General features: G+C 38.4%; 1 protein-coding gene across 1 annotated transcript in view; it reads left to right on the top strand.

Annotated features, from left to right (window-relative positions):
• The first annotated feature begins 2,571 nt into the window (after positions 1-2,571).
• KLHDC10 (kelch domain containing 10) overlaps positions 2,572-19,884 on the top strand; it is a 59,865-nt gene continuing 42,552 nt past the window's right edge. Inside the window, exon 1 of the mRNA XM_029923511.1 lies at positions 2,572-2,866. Within this exon, the coding sequence (XP_029779371.1) occupies positions 2,695-2,866 (172 nt within the window). The 5' untranslated portion in view covers positions 2,572-2,694. The remainder of the gene's footprint in view (positions 2,867-19,884) is intronic.

Here is a 19,884-nt window from a genome sequence, read left to right as displayed (position 1 = left end):
TTAACTTTTAAAGTAATCTCTACATTTTTACATTGGGCTCAAACCTATGGCCCGAAGATCAAGAGTCACGTGAGCTACCAACTGAGCCTGCCAGGTGCCCCTGATGCACTTATTTGGAAGGCCTCTGTCCAAATCATATCAATGCCCACCCAAGATTACCTATATTCCACATTAAAAAGTTTTGGTGGCAGCCATTTTAGAAGGTTTTCAAAATAATTTAATAATTTTGGGGCACCTGGGGGGCTCAGTTGGTTGAATGTCCAACTTTGGCTCAGGTCATGGCCCCACATCAGGCACTCTGCTGTTGGCACAGAGCCCACTTCGGAGCCTCTGTCTCCCTCTTTCTCTAGCTCCCCCTCCCCATGTGCTCGCTCTCTCTCTCAAAAATACATAAGCAGTAAAAAAATAACAATTTAATAATTTTAAATTTAGTTAAGAACAAAAATTGCATTTTGTTTCTGGAATTAAAACATTATATATATAACATAAAATTGTATATGTATTATATATACTACATAATATATAACTACATGAGATAGTTTTCAGTTGACTCATTAATATAATCTTATTTTTGTAGACCTTTTTTTCCTTTTTATTTTGAAGAATTTCTAACATATACAAAGGCAGGCACAATAGTATAATGAACAGTTCTATGTCCTTCCTCATCGCCTACCTTCAGCTTACGGTTAATGTGTTTCATCTAGCTCCCCATCCATTCCTCTCTTCCCATATTATTTAAAATTTTTAATTCAGATATAATCCACATAAAATCCATCATAAAATTCACCCTTTCAAGTGTACAATGCAGTGGTTTTTAATATAATAACAAAGTTGTGCAGCCACTACTAGTCAGTGATTCTTAGTATATTCTCGGAATTATACCACTATCACTAGTCTCTTTATCATAAAGGTTTTCCCTTCCAAATCTCTCATTTTCCTTTGTAATTTATCCTGTAGAATTTCCATAGTCGGGATTTTGCTGTTTGTCTCTCTGTAGTTTTTTTTTTTTTTTATATTCCTCTGTCCTCTGTCCTGATAGATATAGATATCTGATGTGATTCGGGTCCAATTTTTTTCTACAAGACTACTTCGTAGTTCTGTTTATGTTCTAGAGGCATATGTATCTCATCTTTAATTTTGTAATGCTAGCAGTGGGTAATATTCAATAGGTTGACCTCTGAATTTATTAAGGGTTGAAAAATGGTGATAATGTATTATTTTTTACTTAGGGAACACTCCTATATAAAGAAAACTTCTTTCATCGACAATTTAGTTTACTCAATGGTATGACTTCTTTGGAAAAATTAGCATTTATTAATTTTGACTTTAATATTTTAGAGCCATAAACTTTCTTTTTGTTCCAGGTCTCAAACATTTTCATAAGCCGTGCCGTATAGTGCTTCCAGGGTAAAACACCTGTCCTGAGGGACTGAGAGTAGGAAAATGAGGCGGCAGGACCACTGGTGACAAGAGATTTGACCAAAAGCATGTCTGCAGCCTCAACTACTGCAGATTTTCTCTTTTTTCCTTGTTCTCCTGTGTAAAAATTTACAGAAAACATAAAAGCCGCCATACCTAAGAATCTTGAAAAGCTGTCTTCCTTAAAGAGTATATATACTTTTCCCTTGTCATTCGTAAACATCTTTAATAGTCTGTATTTTCCCACTTTGCAGTGCCCCCAGTAAGCTCATAGCCAAGTTTTCCATTTAATTTTGTAAAAATGGGAATTTGTGAACTGTACATCTTCATTTTCCCTCTTCATCTTCCATACCTGTTTCTGTGTTTCAAGTGATTCAGATTTTCTACTATCAAAAAAGAGTTTGACTGGACAAAAACGTTTTCATAGTTGTCATCCATGAAATTACCTTTTTCTTGGTACCCGTCTCACTGCTAGGTGTTATTTAAAAAATCTTTACTAACCTAAAAAGCCAGAAATGGGTTTCTCATTGGGGTCTTAATCTGTACTTCCAGGATTACTGGTGTGCTTGAACATTTTTTTAATGTTGATTAACCAGGTTTAAAATTGTTTGCTTGGTGGGTGGCTTATATTTAATTAAGGAGGTGCTCAGCCACCCAATTCAAAGACAAGACAAATGAAACCCAGGAATACCTCACTTTTACATTCAAGCTTTGCCTCCGCCTCTGGGTTTTTAACTTCCAACAGAGCCCTTTGTGTGTGTTAAGTCAGGGAAAGGGCTCTCAAGCTGCACAGGCGTCAAAACACTGTATTACCCCCAAATATGTGTATTATGTTCATATCCTAGTTCTGATTTAGCTGTTAATGGGAAGCGTTCCTGACCCGAACCACCGCCGGGACTCGCTGCAGGCGTGGCCTCTCTTACTCGGCCTTCGATTGGCCCTCCTGATCCCGCAGGACTCGCGACGCGGGCTTGCTTGGCGCGGTTGATGCGTGTGTTGAGTGGCTGCTTCTGCCTTTCTCTCTCCCCACTTTTTTTTTTTTTTTAGCCATAGCTATGGTTACCACGTCTCTCCCCGCCTACCTCCACCTACCAAGAAGGCGACTGGCCATTGGCTGCCTGTCACCAAGTAAGCCAGTCATTGGTCACTAGTGAGGACAGGGCGCTCCCCCTACCCCTGTCTCCCGGGTGTCTGGAGGAGCCCAGCAAGGAGGCTCCGCTAGTGCCGCCGGGCCAGGGGCTGCCGGGACCCGGCTGCCGCAGTGGTTAGCGGGTCATGTCGGCCGCCCAGGGCTGGGACAGGAACCGCCGGCGGGGAGGAGGCGCCGCAGGCAGTGGCGGCGGCGGCGGAGGTAGCGGGGCCGGCGGGGGCAGTGGGGGCAGCGGGGGTCGGGGGACTGGCCAGCTCAACAGATTCGTTCAGCTCTCCGGGCGGCCGCACCTGCCAGGTGAGTCGTGGGACAGGGTCCTGACAGCTTGCGGGCGCTATGGGAAGGCGACTCCTACCTTTTCTTTTTTCCCTGGCTTTCTTTTCCTTGGGAGGAGCAAAGGCAGGCCGCACGCACAGCAGAGGGACTCGGGCTTAGAGAAAGGGGAAAGGTGTCTTTGAGGTCAGGGAGGGAGCAGGAACACAACGAAAAGAAGCATTTTTTCTTTGTTGAAAGCTCTGTATTGAGAGTTGTGTTTTTTTTCCCCCAAAGGAGAGGCCGATGTTTCATTGACATTCCCAAATGTTTCGCTGACTCTGTTCCCAGTCTCGTCCTCTTTCGCAGTTTGATCTTGTAAAAGGAGGATGTTGGCGCCTAGCTGTGGGACATCATTTTTTAAAAGGGTCCTAAGTTGAGAGAAGAGGAAAGAGCATCCCAAAGAGTGTTTTTGTAAAAAACAAACAAACAAACAAAACCCACAAAAAAACAAAAAAAAAAAAAACCCAAAACACCTCGAGTGTGTAAGAGTTAGACATTCCAAGACTAGAAAGGAGGAAAGGGCGGTGGTGGTGGAGAGGGTGTTGGGATGTGGGTGGGAAACAGAACCAAGAGAATTAGGAAAAATTAGTTAAATTATTAGTATTTTACCATGTCCACAGACAGAATCGATAACGTGGTCTAGATTTTAAGAGGAGAAAATTAAGATCAAGAATATACTTAGTGTCAAAATTGTGCTATATAGAAGCAGCTGATTGAGAATCGGAAAAATGTATCCAATGTGATTATTATACGCTTTTGGCCTACAATGTCCTATCCTCGAGTTCAGATGCTTTAAAAAACAAAGAAATCAAGTCGATGTGTGTGTGTGCAGACAATTTTAAAGAGGTACATTTGCAAGTGAAGTATAGTAGAGGAAAGGTAGGGAAGTAAATATTGCACAGAATGTCAAATATTATATTGGGCAACCTTATTCTTACCTTAAAGAGAACGATCAGGAATGATGTGTTAATCATTCACCATATTTCTGTGAATATTGTTGATTTTATCAGTGATATATTTGCTTAGCCGATGAGTTTTGAGAACATGATGGGTTTTGAATTCCTTTCACTACCATGCCTGTGGTTCTAAGTAGTCAAAAATGATTTGATTAATTTGTAGACAACAAAGGGAATTTTGCACATTCAATGAGACAGTTGCTTGTTTGTGATGAGGTTATTGATGTGTTAGAAATGCACATTAACCATTTATATGTGCCATTAAAATTAACATTGAAGCACTTTTAAATAGTCAGATATATAATACACCAGGAGTTGAGTTTGAGGTGATAGTATCAGATTGGGTATTCTAGAACTGCTATATATGGGATCTTTAACATGAAAAAGAGAAAAGGAGAAATCCTTTTACCTACCTCAAATTAATGGGAAAAACTTCTGTTTGCGTATTGACAGATTAAAAGATAAATCTCTTGGCAAAAACTATTACCGGTTTTCCCTCTACTACTGCAATCTTTAAGTCTTTGATCTCGGATGAATTATACCATGGGCTTCATGTAGGCATTCCCAGGCTCTAAAAAAAAAAAAAACCCCAAAAAAACCCCACCAACCACCACCTAGTTGGTGCACTTCCTCACTGCCACCACCAGATGGCAGTGTAAGCCATGCTTTCTGATGTGGGGCTTAGGTGTGGAGCTATTTTTGCATTTCCTTAGCACACAAGGCCAAGAACAGCCATTTGTCCAGAAGTAAAGATTTTAAACTGTGAAAATTCATGCAATGGGGTGATCAGCCTCTTCTCTCCTCTTTCTTTTCTTCTTGACTGGCGTTTCATTCTTCCTTCTCCAAGTAAGCAGCTTCTGTCATTTCTTTCTTATCTGAATTGGGAACATCTGCCATCTCAATATATTTGAAATTCTTCTACAACAATTAATTCTTTTCCCCAGCATTGCATTTTGAGTATCCCCCTCCCCCCACTGAAAGGTTGTATACTGAGGTGTTTAAAAAGATTTGAGGTGATGGTGAGGCATAGAAATATCTAGGCCTGTTTTATGGCTGACCCTGGAGGTTAAAAAAATAATTCTTTTTTTTTAAGTTTTTGTGGCTAACTTTCTGTCTCCACTTAATTCTAATCCCGTTTTCTATATTTTGTCCGGCTCTACCAAGACTTCCAGATATGAAGCACCCAGAACCCTTTTCCCTCTACTACACAGTCCCTCCATCCAGTCCCTGGTGAAACAAAACAACACATTCTGGTCTTCTTGGAGTGTTTTCTCTCTCTCTCTCTCTCTCTCCTTCAGTGGTAGCATCTTTATCAGTGAAGTTATGGATATGAAACTTGGGTCATGCAACCTGAAACTTGGGCATTCTCCTTACATTTTCTTCTCCCTTGCATTTCAGGTATAATTAAGCACCAGGTTCCGTTTATTTTATTTCTGCTGTCCATGCTGCCATCATCCCTCACTTCGGTCTCCTGCAGTCTTCTAAGCAGTCTTCCTGCTTCTGCTCTTGCCCTGCAATACATACAGCACACTCGTCTTCTGCAAGGCGTCTCTGCTTACAACCGTTCACTAGCGTTTCGTTGCTTTTAGTGTAAGACAGAAATCCTTAACGTGACCTGAAAGGCACTGCATTGTCTGTCTAACTCTCGAGTTAATTCTGTGTCATATAGTCTTGCTCTTTGGTCGTTTTCTGCTTCCTTAGACATATCATGCTCCTGCCACAGGGCCATTTCACATGCAGTCCCATCACTCAAAAACTCTCTTACTCCGCATTCTGTTTTATGGTTTTTAGGTTTTTTTGTTTTGTTTTGTTCATTTGTCTTTTAGCTTCTCTTCCATTAGAACTTAATTCAATCACACTGTGTTTTCAGGGAAGCCTTCTTTGACCTTCTGATTTATTCTCTTCTCCCTGTACACGCTTACAGTGCCATGTGGTTCTCCTTGGGCATACTTATCACTTATGTGTGATTCCTTGATATGCATGATTTGACGCTCTTCATGTATGCATACACACTAATTGTGTATATACATCTGTACATATGTACACATACACATACACTTAAATTCTAGATGAATGTATTGGCATTATATGTAAGCAATTCGTTTCTTGTGAATTTGATTGATTAGTGTGGTTCAATCTTCTATAGCCCCATTGACTCTGGACAAATGGATAAAATCAAGTTCTTACACTTAAAAATATACTAGACTCTGCATTCATGGTGAGAGCACAAATGATATTTTGTGAAACCTTGTTCTTGCCTTTTTGCGATCTCCTAAAATGCAGTTGTGATTTTGTGTTTGCCCCAGAGGCCAAGAAATTCATAGCTTGTTGGTCCTGGATTTCTAACTCACAATCTGTATCCCCAGTGAAGAAAGAGCAGGGAACATTTTTGTAGAACAGATCGGCAGAGGTGGAGCTCAGGGGTGTCCAGATCAGGGGGATAATAGGATGCAAGTTAACTGTTGTGATTTCACTGTGTCAGTTTGATTAAATGTATTACCAGGGATACAGTTAAACATTGCTGCTACTGAAAACTGAAAAACTGACAAAGAGAAAGAAAAATGTAACAACTGGTAAAGCGGGGCAAAAACAGTCCTGATATCTTAACTTAGAAATGTGAAGGGTGATATATGTTGCTGGTATAAAATCCAAATGGTACAAAAGAGCATATGATAAAAGGCAACTTTTTTTTCTACCTTTGACCCCAGCTAATTGGCTTCTTTCCCTAGAAGCAAGCAATGATAAATTTCAAGTGTGTGCATGCTTGTGTCGGGGTGTGTGTGTGTGCGTGCACACTTGTGTGGAGAGAAATGGTAGCATTTCTTTGTGTGGATGCATTTAAAATGTTTACGGTCTTTCTAATATAAATGATGATACAATGAATATCCATTTATATATTTTTGCATATGATTGAGTCTGTCTTTAGAATAAATTCCTAGAAGTGCAATTGCTGGGTCAAAGGAAATGTACTATTTAAATTTTCATAGAGATTGTCAAATTACCTTCCATGAATGTTGTGTCAGTTTAGGTTTCACTGTCGGTGTTGGAGTGTTGACCTCCTAGACCCTTGGTAATAGAGTGGGTTATCAAACTTTTTTAAATGGCCAATTTAATAGGTATATTTTTCTTCATCTTTTCAATAGGTATAAGAACCATATTTTTTAACTTTATTTATAACATCTACTTATATTTTTTATTCATCTAGCTATTTTTTTGTTCATTTTCTATGGGAATGTTTAATATTGTTTATAGGAACTCTGTGTTTTAAGGAAATTAATTGTCTTTGATATGTGTTACAGATATTTTACACATCTCGTCATTTGGCTTTTGACTTTGTTTAGGGTATATTTTTTCAGCAGAAATTAAAATTTTTGTAGTTGTAATTATTATTCTTTTTTGGTTTTAGATTTTGCATCATAAGAAAAGGCCTTCTCTATATAACTGTTATTTCTGATTAAAATTAAAATTAAAATTCTTACATTTGTTCTAGGTACTTTTATAATTTTATGTTAAATGTACTTATCTATATAAAATATAAATTACGTAAAGCAGGTAGGAATCCAACTTTTTTTCTAGGTGGCTACCAAGTTATCACAGTATTGAAATCCTGTCTATCAGTGTACTTAGTTCCTGCATATAACTTGGGATTCTTACTGGACCTTTATCCTGTTTCATTGATCAGTTCACCTATTTATACCTTAATGACCCCATTCTTGGATTATAATCCACTCTTACTCTACTTGCTAGAGTTTTCCTGGATATAGTATTGCTTGTTTAGCTCCCCCTCCCATCCTGTTGATATTTTTATTGGTAGAACATTATATTTATAGATTGTTTAGAGATATTTGATATCTTTTTGAGGTTCAGTCTTCTGTTCAAGAGCAGGGAATATATTCATTTCTTGTTCAAGTCGTCTTTTGCATCTCTCAATAACGTTTTAAAGTTTTTTCATAAAGACCTTTCACATTTCTTGTTATGATTAGCCCTTGGTATTTTATCTTTTTTGTTGCTATTGTAAATGGAGTTTACACTTTTATTATATCTGTTATCTTGTTTGAATGTGGGAATGCTGTTAATTTCGAGTATTAATTTTGTGTCTAGCCACTTTTAGAATTCTAATACTATCTGGTTTCCCAGTTGTCTTTTTGGGTTTTGGAGTTAAATATACCAAATAAAGATAATTTTATCTCCAGTTTTTATACTTATTTCTTTCTTTTGTCAAATTATTTTGGCAAGTACTTTCCAAATATATGAAACAGTAAGATAGTGAATCTTTGTCTTATTCCTAAGTTCAGTGGGTGTTTTTTGTGCTTTCCTGTTGGAATTAGATTTGACTTTAGATTGAAGTGTACATATTTAATCATGTTAAAATAGTCCAATGTTACCATTTTATTAAGATTTTTTTTAATACAGAATTTCATTGAAAGCCTTTATAGCTTCTTTGAAAATTACATGAATCTTATCCTTTGATCTACTTTGTGGTGAATTATTCTATTGGACCGTCCTTGCATTCCTGAATCAATTCACGTTGTCACGATGTATCACTATTTTAAATGTGCTGCTGGATTCTCTCTGCTAAACTTTATTTAGAAATTTTGTATCATTCCTCATAAGCTAAATTGCTCTGTAGGTTTTGGTTTATCTTTGTTGGATTATGCCGCTTTCATAAAAGTTATTTCAAAGTTTCCTTTGTTTTTCTATTGCTTTCAAATTCATTTGTTTTCTTTCTCTCTGCCTAAATGGCATTGAAGTTAAAGGTTTCATCCAATTGCCTGTGAAATCTTTGGACCTTGAGTATTTGCAGGGAAGAAGAACTCTGACAAATAATGTCTACTTTTATGATAATTTGGCTTCTTACAATATACATCTTTTAGGGGAAGCTCTGATAATTTTATTGGCCTAGGAAATAATTCATTTCATCTAAGTTTTTAAAATTATTTTGTATGAAGTTGAACAGGATAGTCTTTTATGATTAAAAAAGCTTTCCTGTGTTGTTTTTTTCTTGGTTCTTGGATTTTAGAGCCAGCTCTTGGGTTTATTTAAATTAGTTCTACTATTTTCTCTGTTTTCTTACTTAATTCTTTTTTTCTTTTATTTTATATCCTTTAGCTTTTCTTAGTTTTATTTTGTGCTTATATTTGTCTTTTTATGTTGGATGCTTAACGCTCTTTTCATTCTAAGTGTTTAAATTATAAGATTGCTTCTAAATACTGCTTTAGTTGTGTTCTGTAGGTTATAGGTTTCCTGTTGTTATTTTCTTTTTTTTAATTAAAAAAAATTTTTTATGGTTTTTATTTATTTTGGAGAGACAGAGATAGTACGAGCAGGGGAGGGTCAGAGAGAGAAGAAGATACAGAATCTGAAGGAGGCTTCAGGCTCTGAGCTAGCTGTCAGCACAGAGCCCAACGCGGGGCTCAAACCCATGAACTGTGAGATCATGACCTGAGCCGAAGCTGGACGCTCAACTGACTGAGCCACCCAGGCGCCCCTCCTGTTGTTATTTTCTAAATATCTTGCAATTCCATCAATTCCATTTTTTATTTATTTTCTGTAGTACAGGAGTAGTTAATCCTTTTATTTATTTATTTATTTATTTATTTATTTATTTATTTTAGCTCCTATCTCCCTAGTTAATCCTTCTCAACTTTTCTTAACATTTCCATTTCTGTTTTCTTTTTTTTTTATTATTAAAAAAATTTTTTTTAATGTTTTTTATTTATTTTTGAGAGACAGAGAGAGACAGCATGAGCAGGGGAGGGTCAGAGAGAGAGGGAGACACAGAATTGGAAGCAGGCTCCAGGCTCTGAGCTAGCTGTCAGCACAGAGCCCGATGCGGGGTTTGAACCCACGAACCGTGAGATCATGACCTGAGCCGAAGCCGGATGCTCAACCGACTGAGCCACCCAGGCGCCCCTCCATTTCTGTTTTCAATAGCTTAATATATTATTCACATGTCAAACAAGTGACCATTTAAATTCACCATTCCCCATTTGAAAACCAGGGGTTTTTAATATAGCCAGATATGTGCAGTTATTACCAGTTGATTTTAGAGCATTTTCATCACCTCAGGAAGAAACCTCGTATCTTTTAGCAGCTACTCCCTTCTCCTCCAGTTCCATTCCCCACCCCACCCCATCCCAACCTAAGCAACCACTGATCTACCTTTTGTCTCTATAGATTTTCCTATTGTAGACTGTCTCCTACGGATGGAATCATACGGTGTGTGGTCTTTTGTGACTGCCTTTTTTTTTACTTTGCGTAATGTTTTCAAAGTTTATCCATGTTACAGTGGTGAATATCAGTACTTCATTCCTTTTAGAGAGACTGATACTCTTCCTACAGCACTGAGGAGGCAGGTCTTCATTTCCTTTTATGGCTAAATAATATTCCATTGTGTGGATAAACCACATTTTGCTTATCCATTTATCCATTCATGAACATTTAGGCTATTTCTATTTTTTGGCTGTTAAGAATAATTCTGCTCTACGTTGTGTAGAGATTTCTGTGTAAACATACGTTTTCATTTCTCTTGGGTATATACCTAGGAGTGAAATTGTTAGGTCATATAGTAACTCTGTGCTCTGTGTTTAATGTTTTGAGAAACTGCCAAACTTTTCCAAAGTGGCTGTAATTTTACATTCCTCCTAGCAGTGTATGAAAGTTCCAATTTCATCCACTTGCTCTCATCAACACTTGTTGTTATCTGACTTTTTATTTATTCATTCATTCATTTACTTATTTAAGTTTATTTATTTTGAGAGAGAAAGAGTAGGGGAGAGGTGGGGAGAGAGGGAGACAGAATCCCAAGTAGGCTCTGCACTAACAGCACAGAGCCTGATGTGGGGCTTGAGCCCAACTGTGATATCACGACCTGAGCCAAAATCAAGAGCTGCATGCTTTAACTGACTAAGCCACCCAGCTGCCAAATTTTTTTTAATTTATTTTTTATGTTTGTTTTTATTTTTATTTTTTAATGTTTATTTATTTTTGAGAGAGAGAGACAGAGCACAAGCAAGGGACGGGCAGAGGGAGAGGGAGACACAGAATCTGAAGCAGGCTCCAGGATCCGAGCTGTCAGTACAGAGCCCAACGGGGGGCTCGAACCCACAAACCATGAGATCATGACCTGAGCCGAAGTCGGACACTCAACTGACTGAGCCACCCAGGCGCTTCTAAAATTTATTTTAGAGTACGCACATTTGAACGGGGGCTGGGGCAAAGGGAAAGACGGAGAATCCCGAGCAAGCTTCACACGTATCATGGAGCCCAAAGGGGGCTTGATTCCGCAACTCTGGGATCACGACCTGAGCCTAAATCAAGAGTTGACACTCAACCCACAGAGCTACCCAGATTGCCTCTGTCTTTTCACTTTCTTAATTGTGTTATTTGAAGTGCCAAAGTTTTAAATTTTGGTGGAAGTCCAAAAGTAAATAAATACATGTTGATGAAGTCCAGTTTATGATGTCTAAAACTCTTGCCAAATCCAAGATCATGAAAACTTATCCCTGTGTTTTTTCTAAGAATTTTATAGTTTTACTTTTATGTTTATGTTTGATTCTTTTTGCGTAAGTTTTTATGTTTGGTGTAGAGTAAGGGTTATCTCTGTTGGCTGCCCTGATGTCCCAGCGCCATTTGTTGGAAAGACTGCACTTTCCCCATGGAGTGGCCTTGGCGTTCTTGCTAAAAATCAGTTGAACATAAACACTCAGGTTTATGTTGGACACTTGATTCTATTCTATTGATCTATCTGTCTGTTCATGTGCTGTTACCTCATTGCCTCCCATATGTCACTTTGTAGCAAGTTTTGAAATCAGAAAATATGAGTCTGCTTACTTTATTCTTTTCCAGGATTGTTTGGACTATTCTAGGTACCGTGCAATTCCATGCAAGTTTGGGAATCAGCCTGTCAGTTTATATGAACGCAGCTGGGAGTCTCACAGGGATTTGCACTGATTCTGCACATCAGTTTGAGGAGGGTTAGCATTTTAATAACATGAAGTCTTCCAATCCCAAACAGGGGATGTTTTTAATTTATTTAGATCTTCGTTAATTCTTTCCACAATGTTTTGTAGTTTGCATGGTTCATTTCTATTTTGCTTGCCTTTCTCAGTCCTCTTGTCCATGTTCTTGACTATGTTTTCAGCAGTGTTTGTACTCCTTTACGCTGTATTCAGTGAAGATTTCATTTCTGTGTTGGTTTTATTTTTTTCTTCCATTTCTTCCTGCTTTTAACCTGCTTCTATGTCATCTCTTCTATGGTCTATCTTCTTTGAGTTAGAATCTCTTAAATCTTTTCTGCCTTTGAAACATCATTACTTTTGGTACAGTACAGTTCATTGTCTCCCATTTCTTACCACCACAACTACAGAAGGCATAGAAGTGCATTATTAAAATTTGGAAAATATTGAGTGAGAACTTGAAAATCATCCATAGTAATTCCACTTAAAAACCATTATATCAACACTTTGATATTTTGGTTTCTTTTTAATTATCAGTGAATTATGTTTTATTTAATACTCTGTAAGTAATTACACATCACTAGCAGCAACTTGGGATTCTGTTAAAACTATTGCATATTTTAGGGGCGCTTGGGTGGTCCAGTAGGTTGAGTGTCCAACTCTTGGTTTCAGCTCAGGTCATGATCTTGCAGTTCACAGGATCAAGTCCTGCACTGGGCTCTGTGCTGACAGCACCCAGCCTGCTTGGGATGCTCTCTCTCCCTCTCTCTGTGGCCCTCCCCCTCATGCGTGCACACTCTCTCTCTCTCCAAATAAATAACCTTAAAAAAGAAAAACAAACAAAAAAACCCCAAAAGCTGTTGTATGTTTAAATGTTTTACTCATAAACATTCATATTTTCCATTATTAAGAAGAATCTGTTTCTTAATTTATTGTATGAATAACTTTTAGGTTTTCTTCTAGCTAATGTCCTATTTAATTTTTTCTAAATGTTTATTTTTTGAGAGAGAGAAGAGAGAGTGAGTACACTGTGTGTGTGCGCTCACGTATGGGGGAGGGGCCGAGAGAGAAGGAGACACAGAATCTGAAGCAGGCTCCAGGCTCCGAGCTGTCAGCACAGAGCCCGATGTGGGGCTTGAACTCTCAAACTGCGAGGTCATGATCTGAGCCAAAGTCAGATACTTAACGATTGAGCCACCTACGCACCCCCATGTCCTATTTTATTTCTCTCATTCACAGCAAAGCTTTCAAAAAGAATAGACTCTGTTACTTATTTTAATTTCTTTTTTTCTCTCTTCAATCTGTTGCTTTAACAGTCTTGCTTCTGCCTCCTTCATTCCACTCAAGTGCTCTTGTTAAGGTAATAACTTCCTAATTGCTAAATCCATTAGATATCTCTTAGTCTTCATCCTACCCGCCTTCTCTAGGTTTTTATTTTGACTACCTCCTGTACTAGAGCCTAGAAATAGATAAAGTCTCTGTTCCTGAAGAGCTTTTAGTTACCCTTTTAGCTCTCAAATTTCTCATTAGTTTTCCTTTATCTGTCTCTTAATATTATTGTCCAAGAATATATGTTTGCTTATTTGTTTTCCCTTCCTACTCTTATATTTTCCCTGGGTGATATTATTAATCTCAGTCAGTCACCAACCCAGACCTGTTTTCCTGGTCTGTTTGACTGTGGCTACTAGGTATTACCACCCAAGTTACTGCAGAATAACTTAACTTCAATATGTCTAAAAATAATTTCATCATCTTTCCTGCCAAACCTGTTCTTTCTTCTTTGCTCCTTTTCCTAACTAGTTTCATGGCTAATTCATCAATTTAGTGACCCAAGCCGGAAACCTGGGAATCACAGCAGATTCCTTCCTTTTGCTCACCTCTTAGCCAACTGGTCATAGTCTTGTCAATTTCTCTTCCTTACTCTAACTCTTCCGTTTGTCCCTTTCTATCTCTGTGACCTCACCATTGATGTCTTTGATTTTGTTTTTCAACTGTATAGAAGTATTTGTAGTTAGTTGCTTTAAATTCTTGGCACCAGATAGTTCGGAGAGAGAGATTTAAAAAAGATTGTAATTTACTGCCATACTGCAGTGCGTCGTGATTCTGTACATACCATTTCTTCTTCCTAGAGTGCCATTCCCCTAAGTGTCTTCTAAGACCCTCTCAAGTATACTTTATACACGTTTTAAAATTATCCTTTTTTAAATTAAAATTCTCTTTTTTAATACAAATAAGTTTTTCATACTGAGTACCAAGTACTATTCAAGGTATTTTATAACTGTAAACTTATTTAATCCTCATAACCTTGTGAGGGAAATAACTTTTGCATCCTCTTCTCTGATGAGGAACTGAGGCTTAGAGAGAACCTGCATAACTTGCCCAATATTATGTAGCTAATAAATGTCAGAGTTCGGATTCAGACCGGTCTGTTGGACTTCACAGCCCGTGCTATTGTGTCCCTGCTTTGTGCCAGCACCTTCCTTGTATGTATGTATGAATATATACATATACACAATGTGTATCACAGTACTTATGTATACTCAGTTGCAGTTATTTATCAACTTATCTGCTTGCTAACTACAGGTTCCTTAAAGGCAAAAGTAATGTCTTATTCTAGAGATTAGGACACTGTCCAGCTCATTACTACACTTTTAGTAAATGTTTATTGAGTGCGTTAGTAATTATCAATGTCTGCAGGTATTGATGCAAGAGAGTTATTTTACATTACATACTCTAAAATAGATTGTCTTTACTGAGGAATTTAGCACATACAACTTTTGTATGGCTTTTCTAAATATTCTTTTTTTTCCAAGTACATTTTTATGTTGAACGTTCTCCAAAATAGTTGTACCATTCTTCCATCTGTGCCCTGATTCTATCCTCTCCTGCCTTTCTAGAAAATTTACATTATGTCCTGTGTCTACAACCTTTTTCTCTCCATCAAATCATTCCCACAGCATTTTAGCTTTAAGTTTTATTTCTTCTAATCTCTCCTTTTCCTTTTTTTTTTAAAGTTTATTTATTTATTTAGAGAGAAACAGAGTATGTGAGCAGGGGAGGGGCAGAGAGAGAGAGAGAGAGAGAGAGAGAGAGAGAGAGAGACGGAATCTCAAGCAGGCACCTTGCTGTCAGTGCAGAGCCCAATGTGGGGCTTGAACCCATGAGCTTGAGATCATGACTTGAGCCAAAATCAAGAGTCAGACACTTAACCCATTGAGCCACCCAGGTGCCCCTCTTCTTTTCCTTTTATAGCCAAGTTTGTGAAGGCATTGACTAGAGTTGCTGTCATCACCATACCTCCCCATCACGTCTCTGAAGTCGATCTTGTTACAGTCACAAAATGACTAATGTTTTATCACATCAAATGTATGTTTTTCAGTTGCCATTTTATTTGATCTCTCTTCATTTTAAAACATCTTTTTCCATCAGCTTTCCAGGTGTTGGATCTGCTTTTCTTTTTATGAATCTGTCCTCTCATATGCAGCCGTAACTTTGTCAGCTCTTCCTTATCTACCAGGCCTTAATGTGAGTTCTCAAGTCGTGATCCTATGCCTCCACCCTTTTTCTTTAATTTAATTTTAAGTATTCTCTTCCAATCCATGGTTTTCCATTTCTATCAGGATGCCAATAAGTAAGGCCACTTTCTAAACTCTGCCCAAATCTCTTTTGAGGGCCATACACTTACTTCCTTCATGTTTTCACTTACATGCCTTTTATCCCTCAAGTTCAGCATGTCTAAAACTGAATTTATGACCTTGCCTTATTCTAAAGGTGAAGGGAAGCTATTGGACAGTTTTAAGCAAGGGAGTGATATGATGTGATTTACATTTTTAAGTGTTTTTATTTAAATTCCAGCTAGTTAACATACGGTATTAGTTTCAGATATACAGTATAGTGATTCAGCATTTCTGTATATTACCTGATGCTCATCAGAAGTGTGCTCCTTAAATCTCATCACGTATTTAACCCACCCCCACCCACCTCCATTCTGGTAGCCGTCAGTTCTCTGTAGTTAAGAATCTGTCATTGGTTGGCATCTCCTTCTCTTTTTTCCCTTTTGCTCATTTGTTTTGTTTCTTAAATTCCACATATGAGTGAAGTCATAGGGTATTTGTCTTTCTCTGACTGACTTAACAGCCCAATGTCCATTGACTGATGAATAAAGATGTGGTATGTGTACACACACACACACACACACACACACACACACACGCACTGGAATATTAGTCATAAGATGAATGAAATCTTGCTATGTGGAACAACATGGAACTAGAGAGTATTGTGCTAGGCAAAATAAGTCAGCCAGCAATTTACATTCAAAAATTTTTTTAATGTTTATTTATTTTTGAGAGAGAAGGAGACAGAGCATGAACAAGGGAGGGGCAGAGAGAGAGGGAGACACAGAATCCTAAGCAGGCTCCAGGCTCTCAGCTGTCAGCACAGAGCCCAATGCAGGGCTCGAACTCACAAACCGTGAAACATGACCTGAGCCGAAGCCGGACACTTAACCTTAAGACTCAGCCACCCAGGCACCCCTAGAAAAATTTTTTTTAAGTTTGTTTATTTTTGAGAGATGGAGACAGAACGTGAGCAGGGGAGGGGCAGAGAGAGGGGGAGAAACAGAACTCGAAGCAGGCTCCAGGCTCTGAGCTGTCAGCACAGAGACCAATGTGGGGACTCAAACTCATGACCTTGAGATCATGACCTTGAGCTGAAGTCAGAGGATCAACCCACTGAGCCACCCAGGTGCCCCAGCAATTTACATTTTTTAATGCACTGGCTGCTGGGTGGAGAATGGAGTGTGGGAATTGGTTAAAGTAAAGCATAAAAGCCACTTAGCAGACTTGGAGTTGTCTCCTCACAGGATTATGGCCGCTTGGACTAGGGTACAGTGGTATAGGTGGTGAGAAGTGATTGAATATGAGGTGTATTTTGAAAGTAGCATTTTTTTAAAGTTTATTTTGTGAGAGAGGGAGACCACCGGTGTGCATGTGAAAGTGGGCGAGGGGCAGAAGAGGGAGAGAGAGAATCCCAAGCAGGCTTCATGCTCTCAGTGCAGAGCCCAGCTCAGGGCTTGATCTCATGAGCAATGCTTGAATGTAGCATTAACAGGATTTACTGTGAGGTATGAAGGAAAGAGAGGAATCCTATGTTTTTATCTTGAGCAACTGGAGCAGGATCGTGGGGGGTAAATCAGGAATTTTGTTTTGGCTATGTTAAGCATGTTGTGCGTATATGACCTCCACATGGAGAATATGGACTAGGCAGTTTTCATATGTAAATCAAACTTAAAGAAGAGGTGGAGGGTCAGTATATAAATTTTGGAATTATTAGCATATGATGGTAATTAAAGGCAGCTGGGCTGGATGAGATCACCAAAGAAGATTAAATAGAAATAAGGCCCAAAGACTAACTTGAAGGTGAGAAGGAAAGGAGAAGCAAGCAAAAGAAGGTCAGCAAAATAAGAGGAAAACCACTTGATTTCACAGAAGCCAAGAGAAGAAAGCCTTTCAATAAGGAGAGAGGGGCCATCTTGTCCAGCGCTCTAAAATGGTGGACTCTAATACTACGGGACTGTAGTTATCATTGTCGGTATGGTAGGCTTTTGCGGGCTGGCCTACGGACCTATTAACTATTTATAACACAGGAAAAGATACTCAGTTTCATATCACAAACTGGCATATAAATTAGAATTTTGAAGCACAGCCTAATTTTTAATAGTCTCTATACTTTTTAAGGTTCACTTTGTTTTTTTCTCCCTGAACTATTTTTAAGATCTTTTTAAAAGCAGTGTTTTAGTGGTTTTGAACCCTCAGATCATTAGAGCGGATTACCAGTTATCTATACTGAGCAAACTTGTAGACCACATGAAAGTTATGCTCAACTAAATATGTAAATATGCTTTCCTGTTGTTGAACTCATCCTAGCTTACCCTAATATTTTTTCATTAATTTTTTAACTAAAAAGCACTACATAAATTTGGTACAATTAAATAGTATACAAAGGAGACAAAGTTTCCCTTCTGCCCTAGATCCCCAGTTCTCTAGACTCTCTCCAGAGGTATCACCTGTTAGAGTTTCTGGTGTATCTTTCTAGAAATAGAATTTGCATATGTATGCACATAGATACACGTTATCTTCATTTTCAAGCAGTTAGAGTACAATATAAAGTATTCTTTCTGCACCTATCCTTTTTCTAAACTAAAAATTAATTTGGGGGATAGTTCTATATTACCATATTTAGATCGATCTAATTCTTCTTCATGGCTGGAAGTATTGTGTTAATGGATGTACAATAATTTACCATTCATGCACTAGATATTTATTTAAGTTGTACCTGGCCTACAATTTGAAAATATTGCTGGGGCGCCTGGTGCTTGGTTGATTGAGCGCCACACTTCAGCTCCGGTCATGATCTTGTGGTTCAGGAGTTCAAGCCCTGTATCGGGCTCTGTGCTGACAGCTCGGAGCCTGGAGCCTGCTTTGGATTCTGTGCCTCCCTCTCTCTCTCTGTCCCTCTCCCACTCATGCTCTGTCTCTTTCTCTCTCAAATATAAATATTAAAAAAAATTTTTAAAGAGAAAATATTCCTGCAACACATCATGATAAATATTACCAACTTACCCATTAAATGTCTGTTTTTAAAGGTTTTTTGTTCAAGTTATGGAACTAAAAACTCACACTTACATTTATCCCATCCATTTTGTCTGTGAGTCTTTAGGTTGTATCCCCATAATAATATCATTAGCTAGGAACTTTATTAACATAACCCAGGGAGGAGTAGGTACTGTTATTGTTCCCTTTTCACAGAGAAGGAAGCTGAGGCCCAGCGTTTCTTGTCTCAGGCTATTAGCTAAGCTGGAGAGAGCCAGGATTGGAACAAGCAGTGTGGTTCTGGAGTCCGTGCTCCTAACTCTGTGCTGTGCTCTCAGCTGCCTGTCCCCCCACCTCTCCCTCTTACTAATGTAATTCAGGCCTTCACTGCCCTATAATTGGACTATAGTAATTAATGTTTTTGTCATTTCCAGTCTTCTTCTCATATCCTATTCTATACACTGAAACAAGATTAATCTTCCTAAAGCAAAACTGGTTTTTAGGATGTGCTTCCCAGATCAAATCCTTCAGTCACTTCCTGCTACATTTAGAATCCAACCTGATATCATGCTTTTATCATATTTGCTATACAGTCAATGAATTTACTTTAAGCTTTATTTAAGATATCACTGATTTGTCTAGAAGATTAGATAGTGAAATTAGGGGTATCTGGTTGGTTTAGTCGGTTATGCATTTGATCTTAGTTTCGGGTTAGGTCACAACATCGGGCTTCATCCTGGGTCAGGCTCTGTGCTAGGCATGGAATCTGCTTAAGATTCTCTCCTTCCTTCTCCCTCTACCCCTTACCCATTTGCTGGCTCATGCGTGCATACTCTCTCTCACTCACAAAAAAAAAAAAGAAGGAATAAATAGTTTTGGAATTGAATAGTGCATTTTCTCTGAGTTATTTCCCTTTTTACCCACAGTAGCTCCTACCATATGGTTTTATCAACAAACTCTCAACTCATGTAATTTGAATCAGATGTGTAATTGATCAAAAACTGCTAACCACAGACGTTTTGGTGTTCCATAAGACAAATTCCTGAAAATACAAACACACAGACCTCATGCAGGAATATGGAATTTCTTTTTTTTTAAGATTAAAATTTTTTTAATGTTTAGTTTTGTGAGAGAGAGGGGGAGAGAGTGCAAGAGGGGGAGCGGCCGAGAGAGAGGGGGAGACGCAGAATCCGAAGCTGTCAGCACAGAGCCCAACAGAGGGCTCAAAACCACAAATGGCCTGAGCTGAAGTTGGACACTTAACCGACTGAGCCACCTAGGCTTCCCCCCCTTTTTTTTCCTTAAATTTTACTTTTAAGTAATCTCTGCAGCCATCATAAGGCTCGAATTTACAATCTCAAAAGTGAGAGTTACATGCTCTACCCACTGAGCCATCCAGGCACCCCAGAATATGGAATTTCTAATGTGCATTCCTAACTGGCTACTTTAGAAAGAGTAAACATGTTCAGCATTAAATGCACATGCATATACTA

Source organism: Suricata suricatta, chromosome 2 (assembly GCF_006229205.1).
Source record: "Suricata suricatta isolate VVHF042 chromosome 2, meerkat_22Aug2017_6uvM2_HiC, whole genome shotgun sequence".
In the NCBI taxonomy this organism is placed as follows: Eukaryota; Metazoa; Chordata; class Mammalia; order Carnivora; family Herpestidae; genus Suricata; species Suricata suricatta.
The sequence above is the reverse complement of the archived record's forward strand: the minus strand, read 5'-3'. Positions and strand labels throughout refer to the sequence as shown.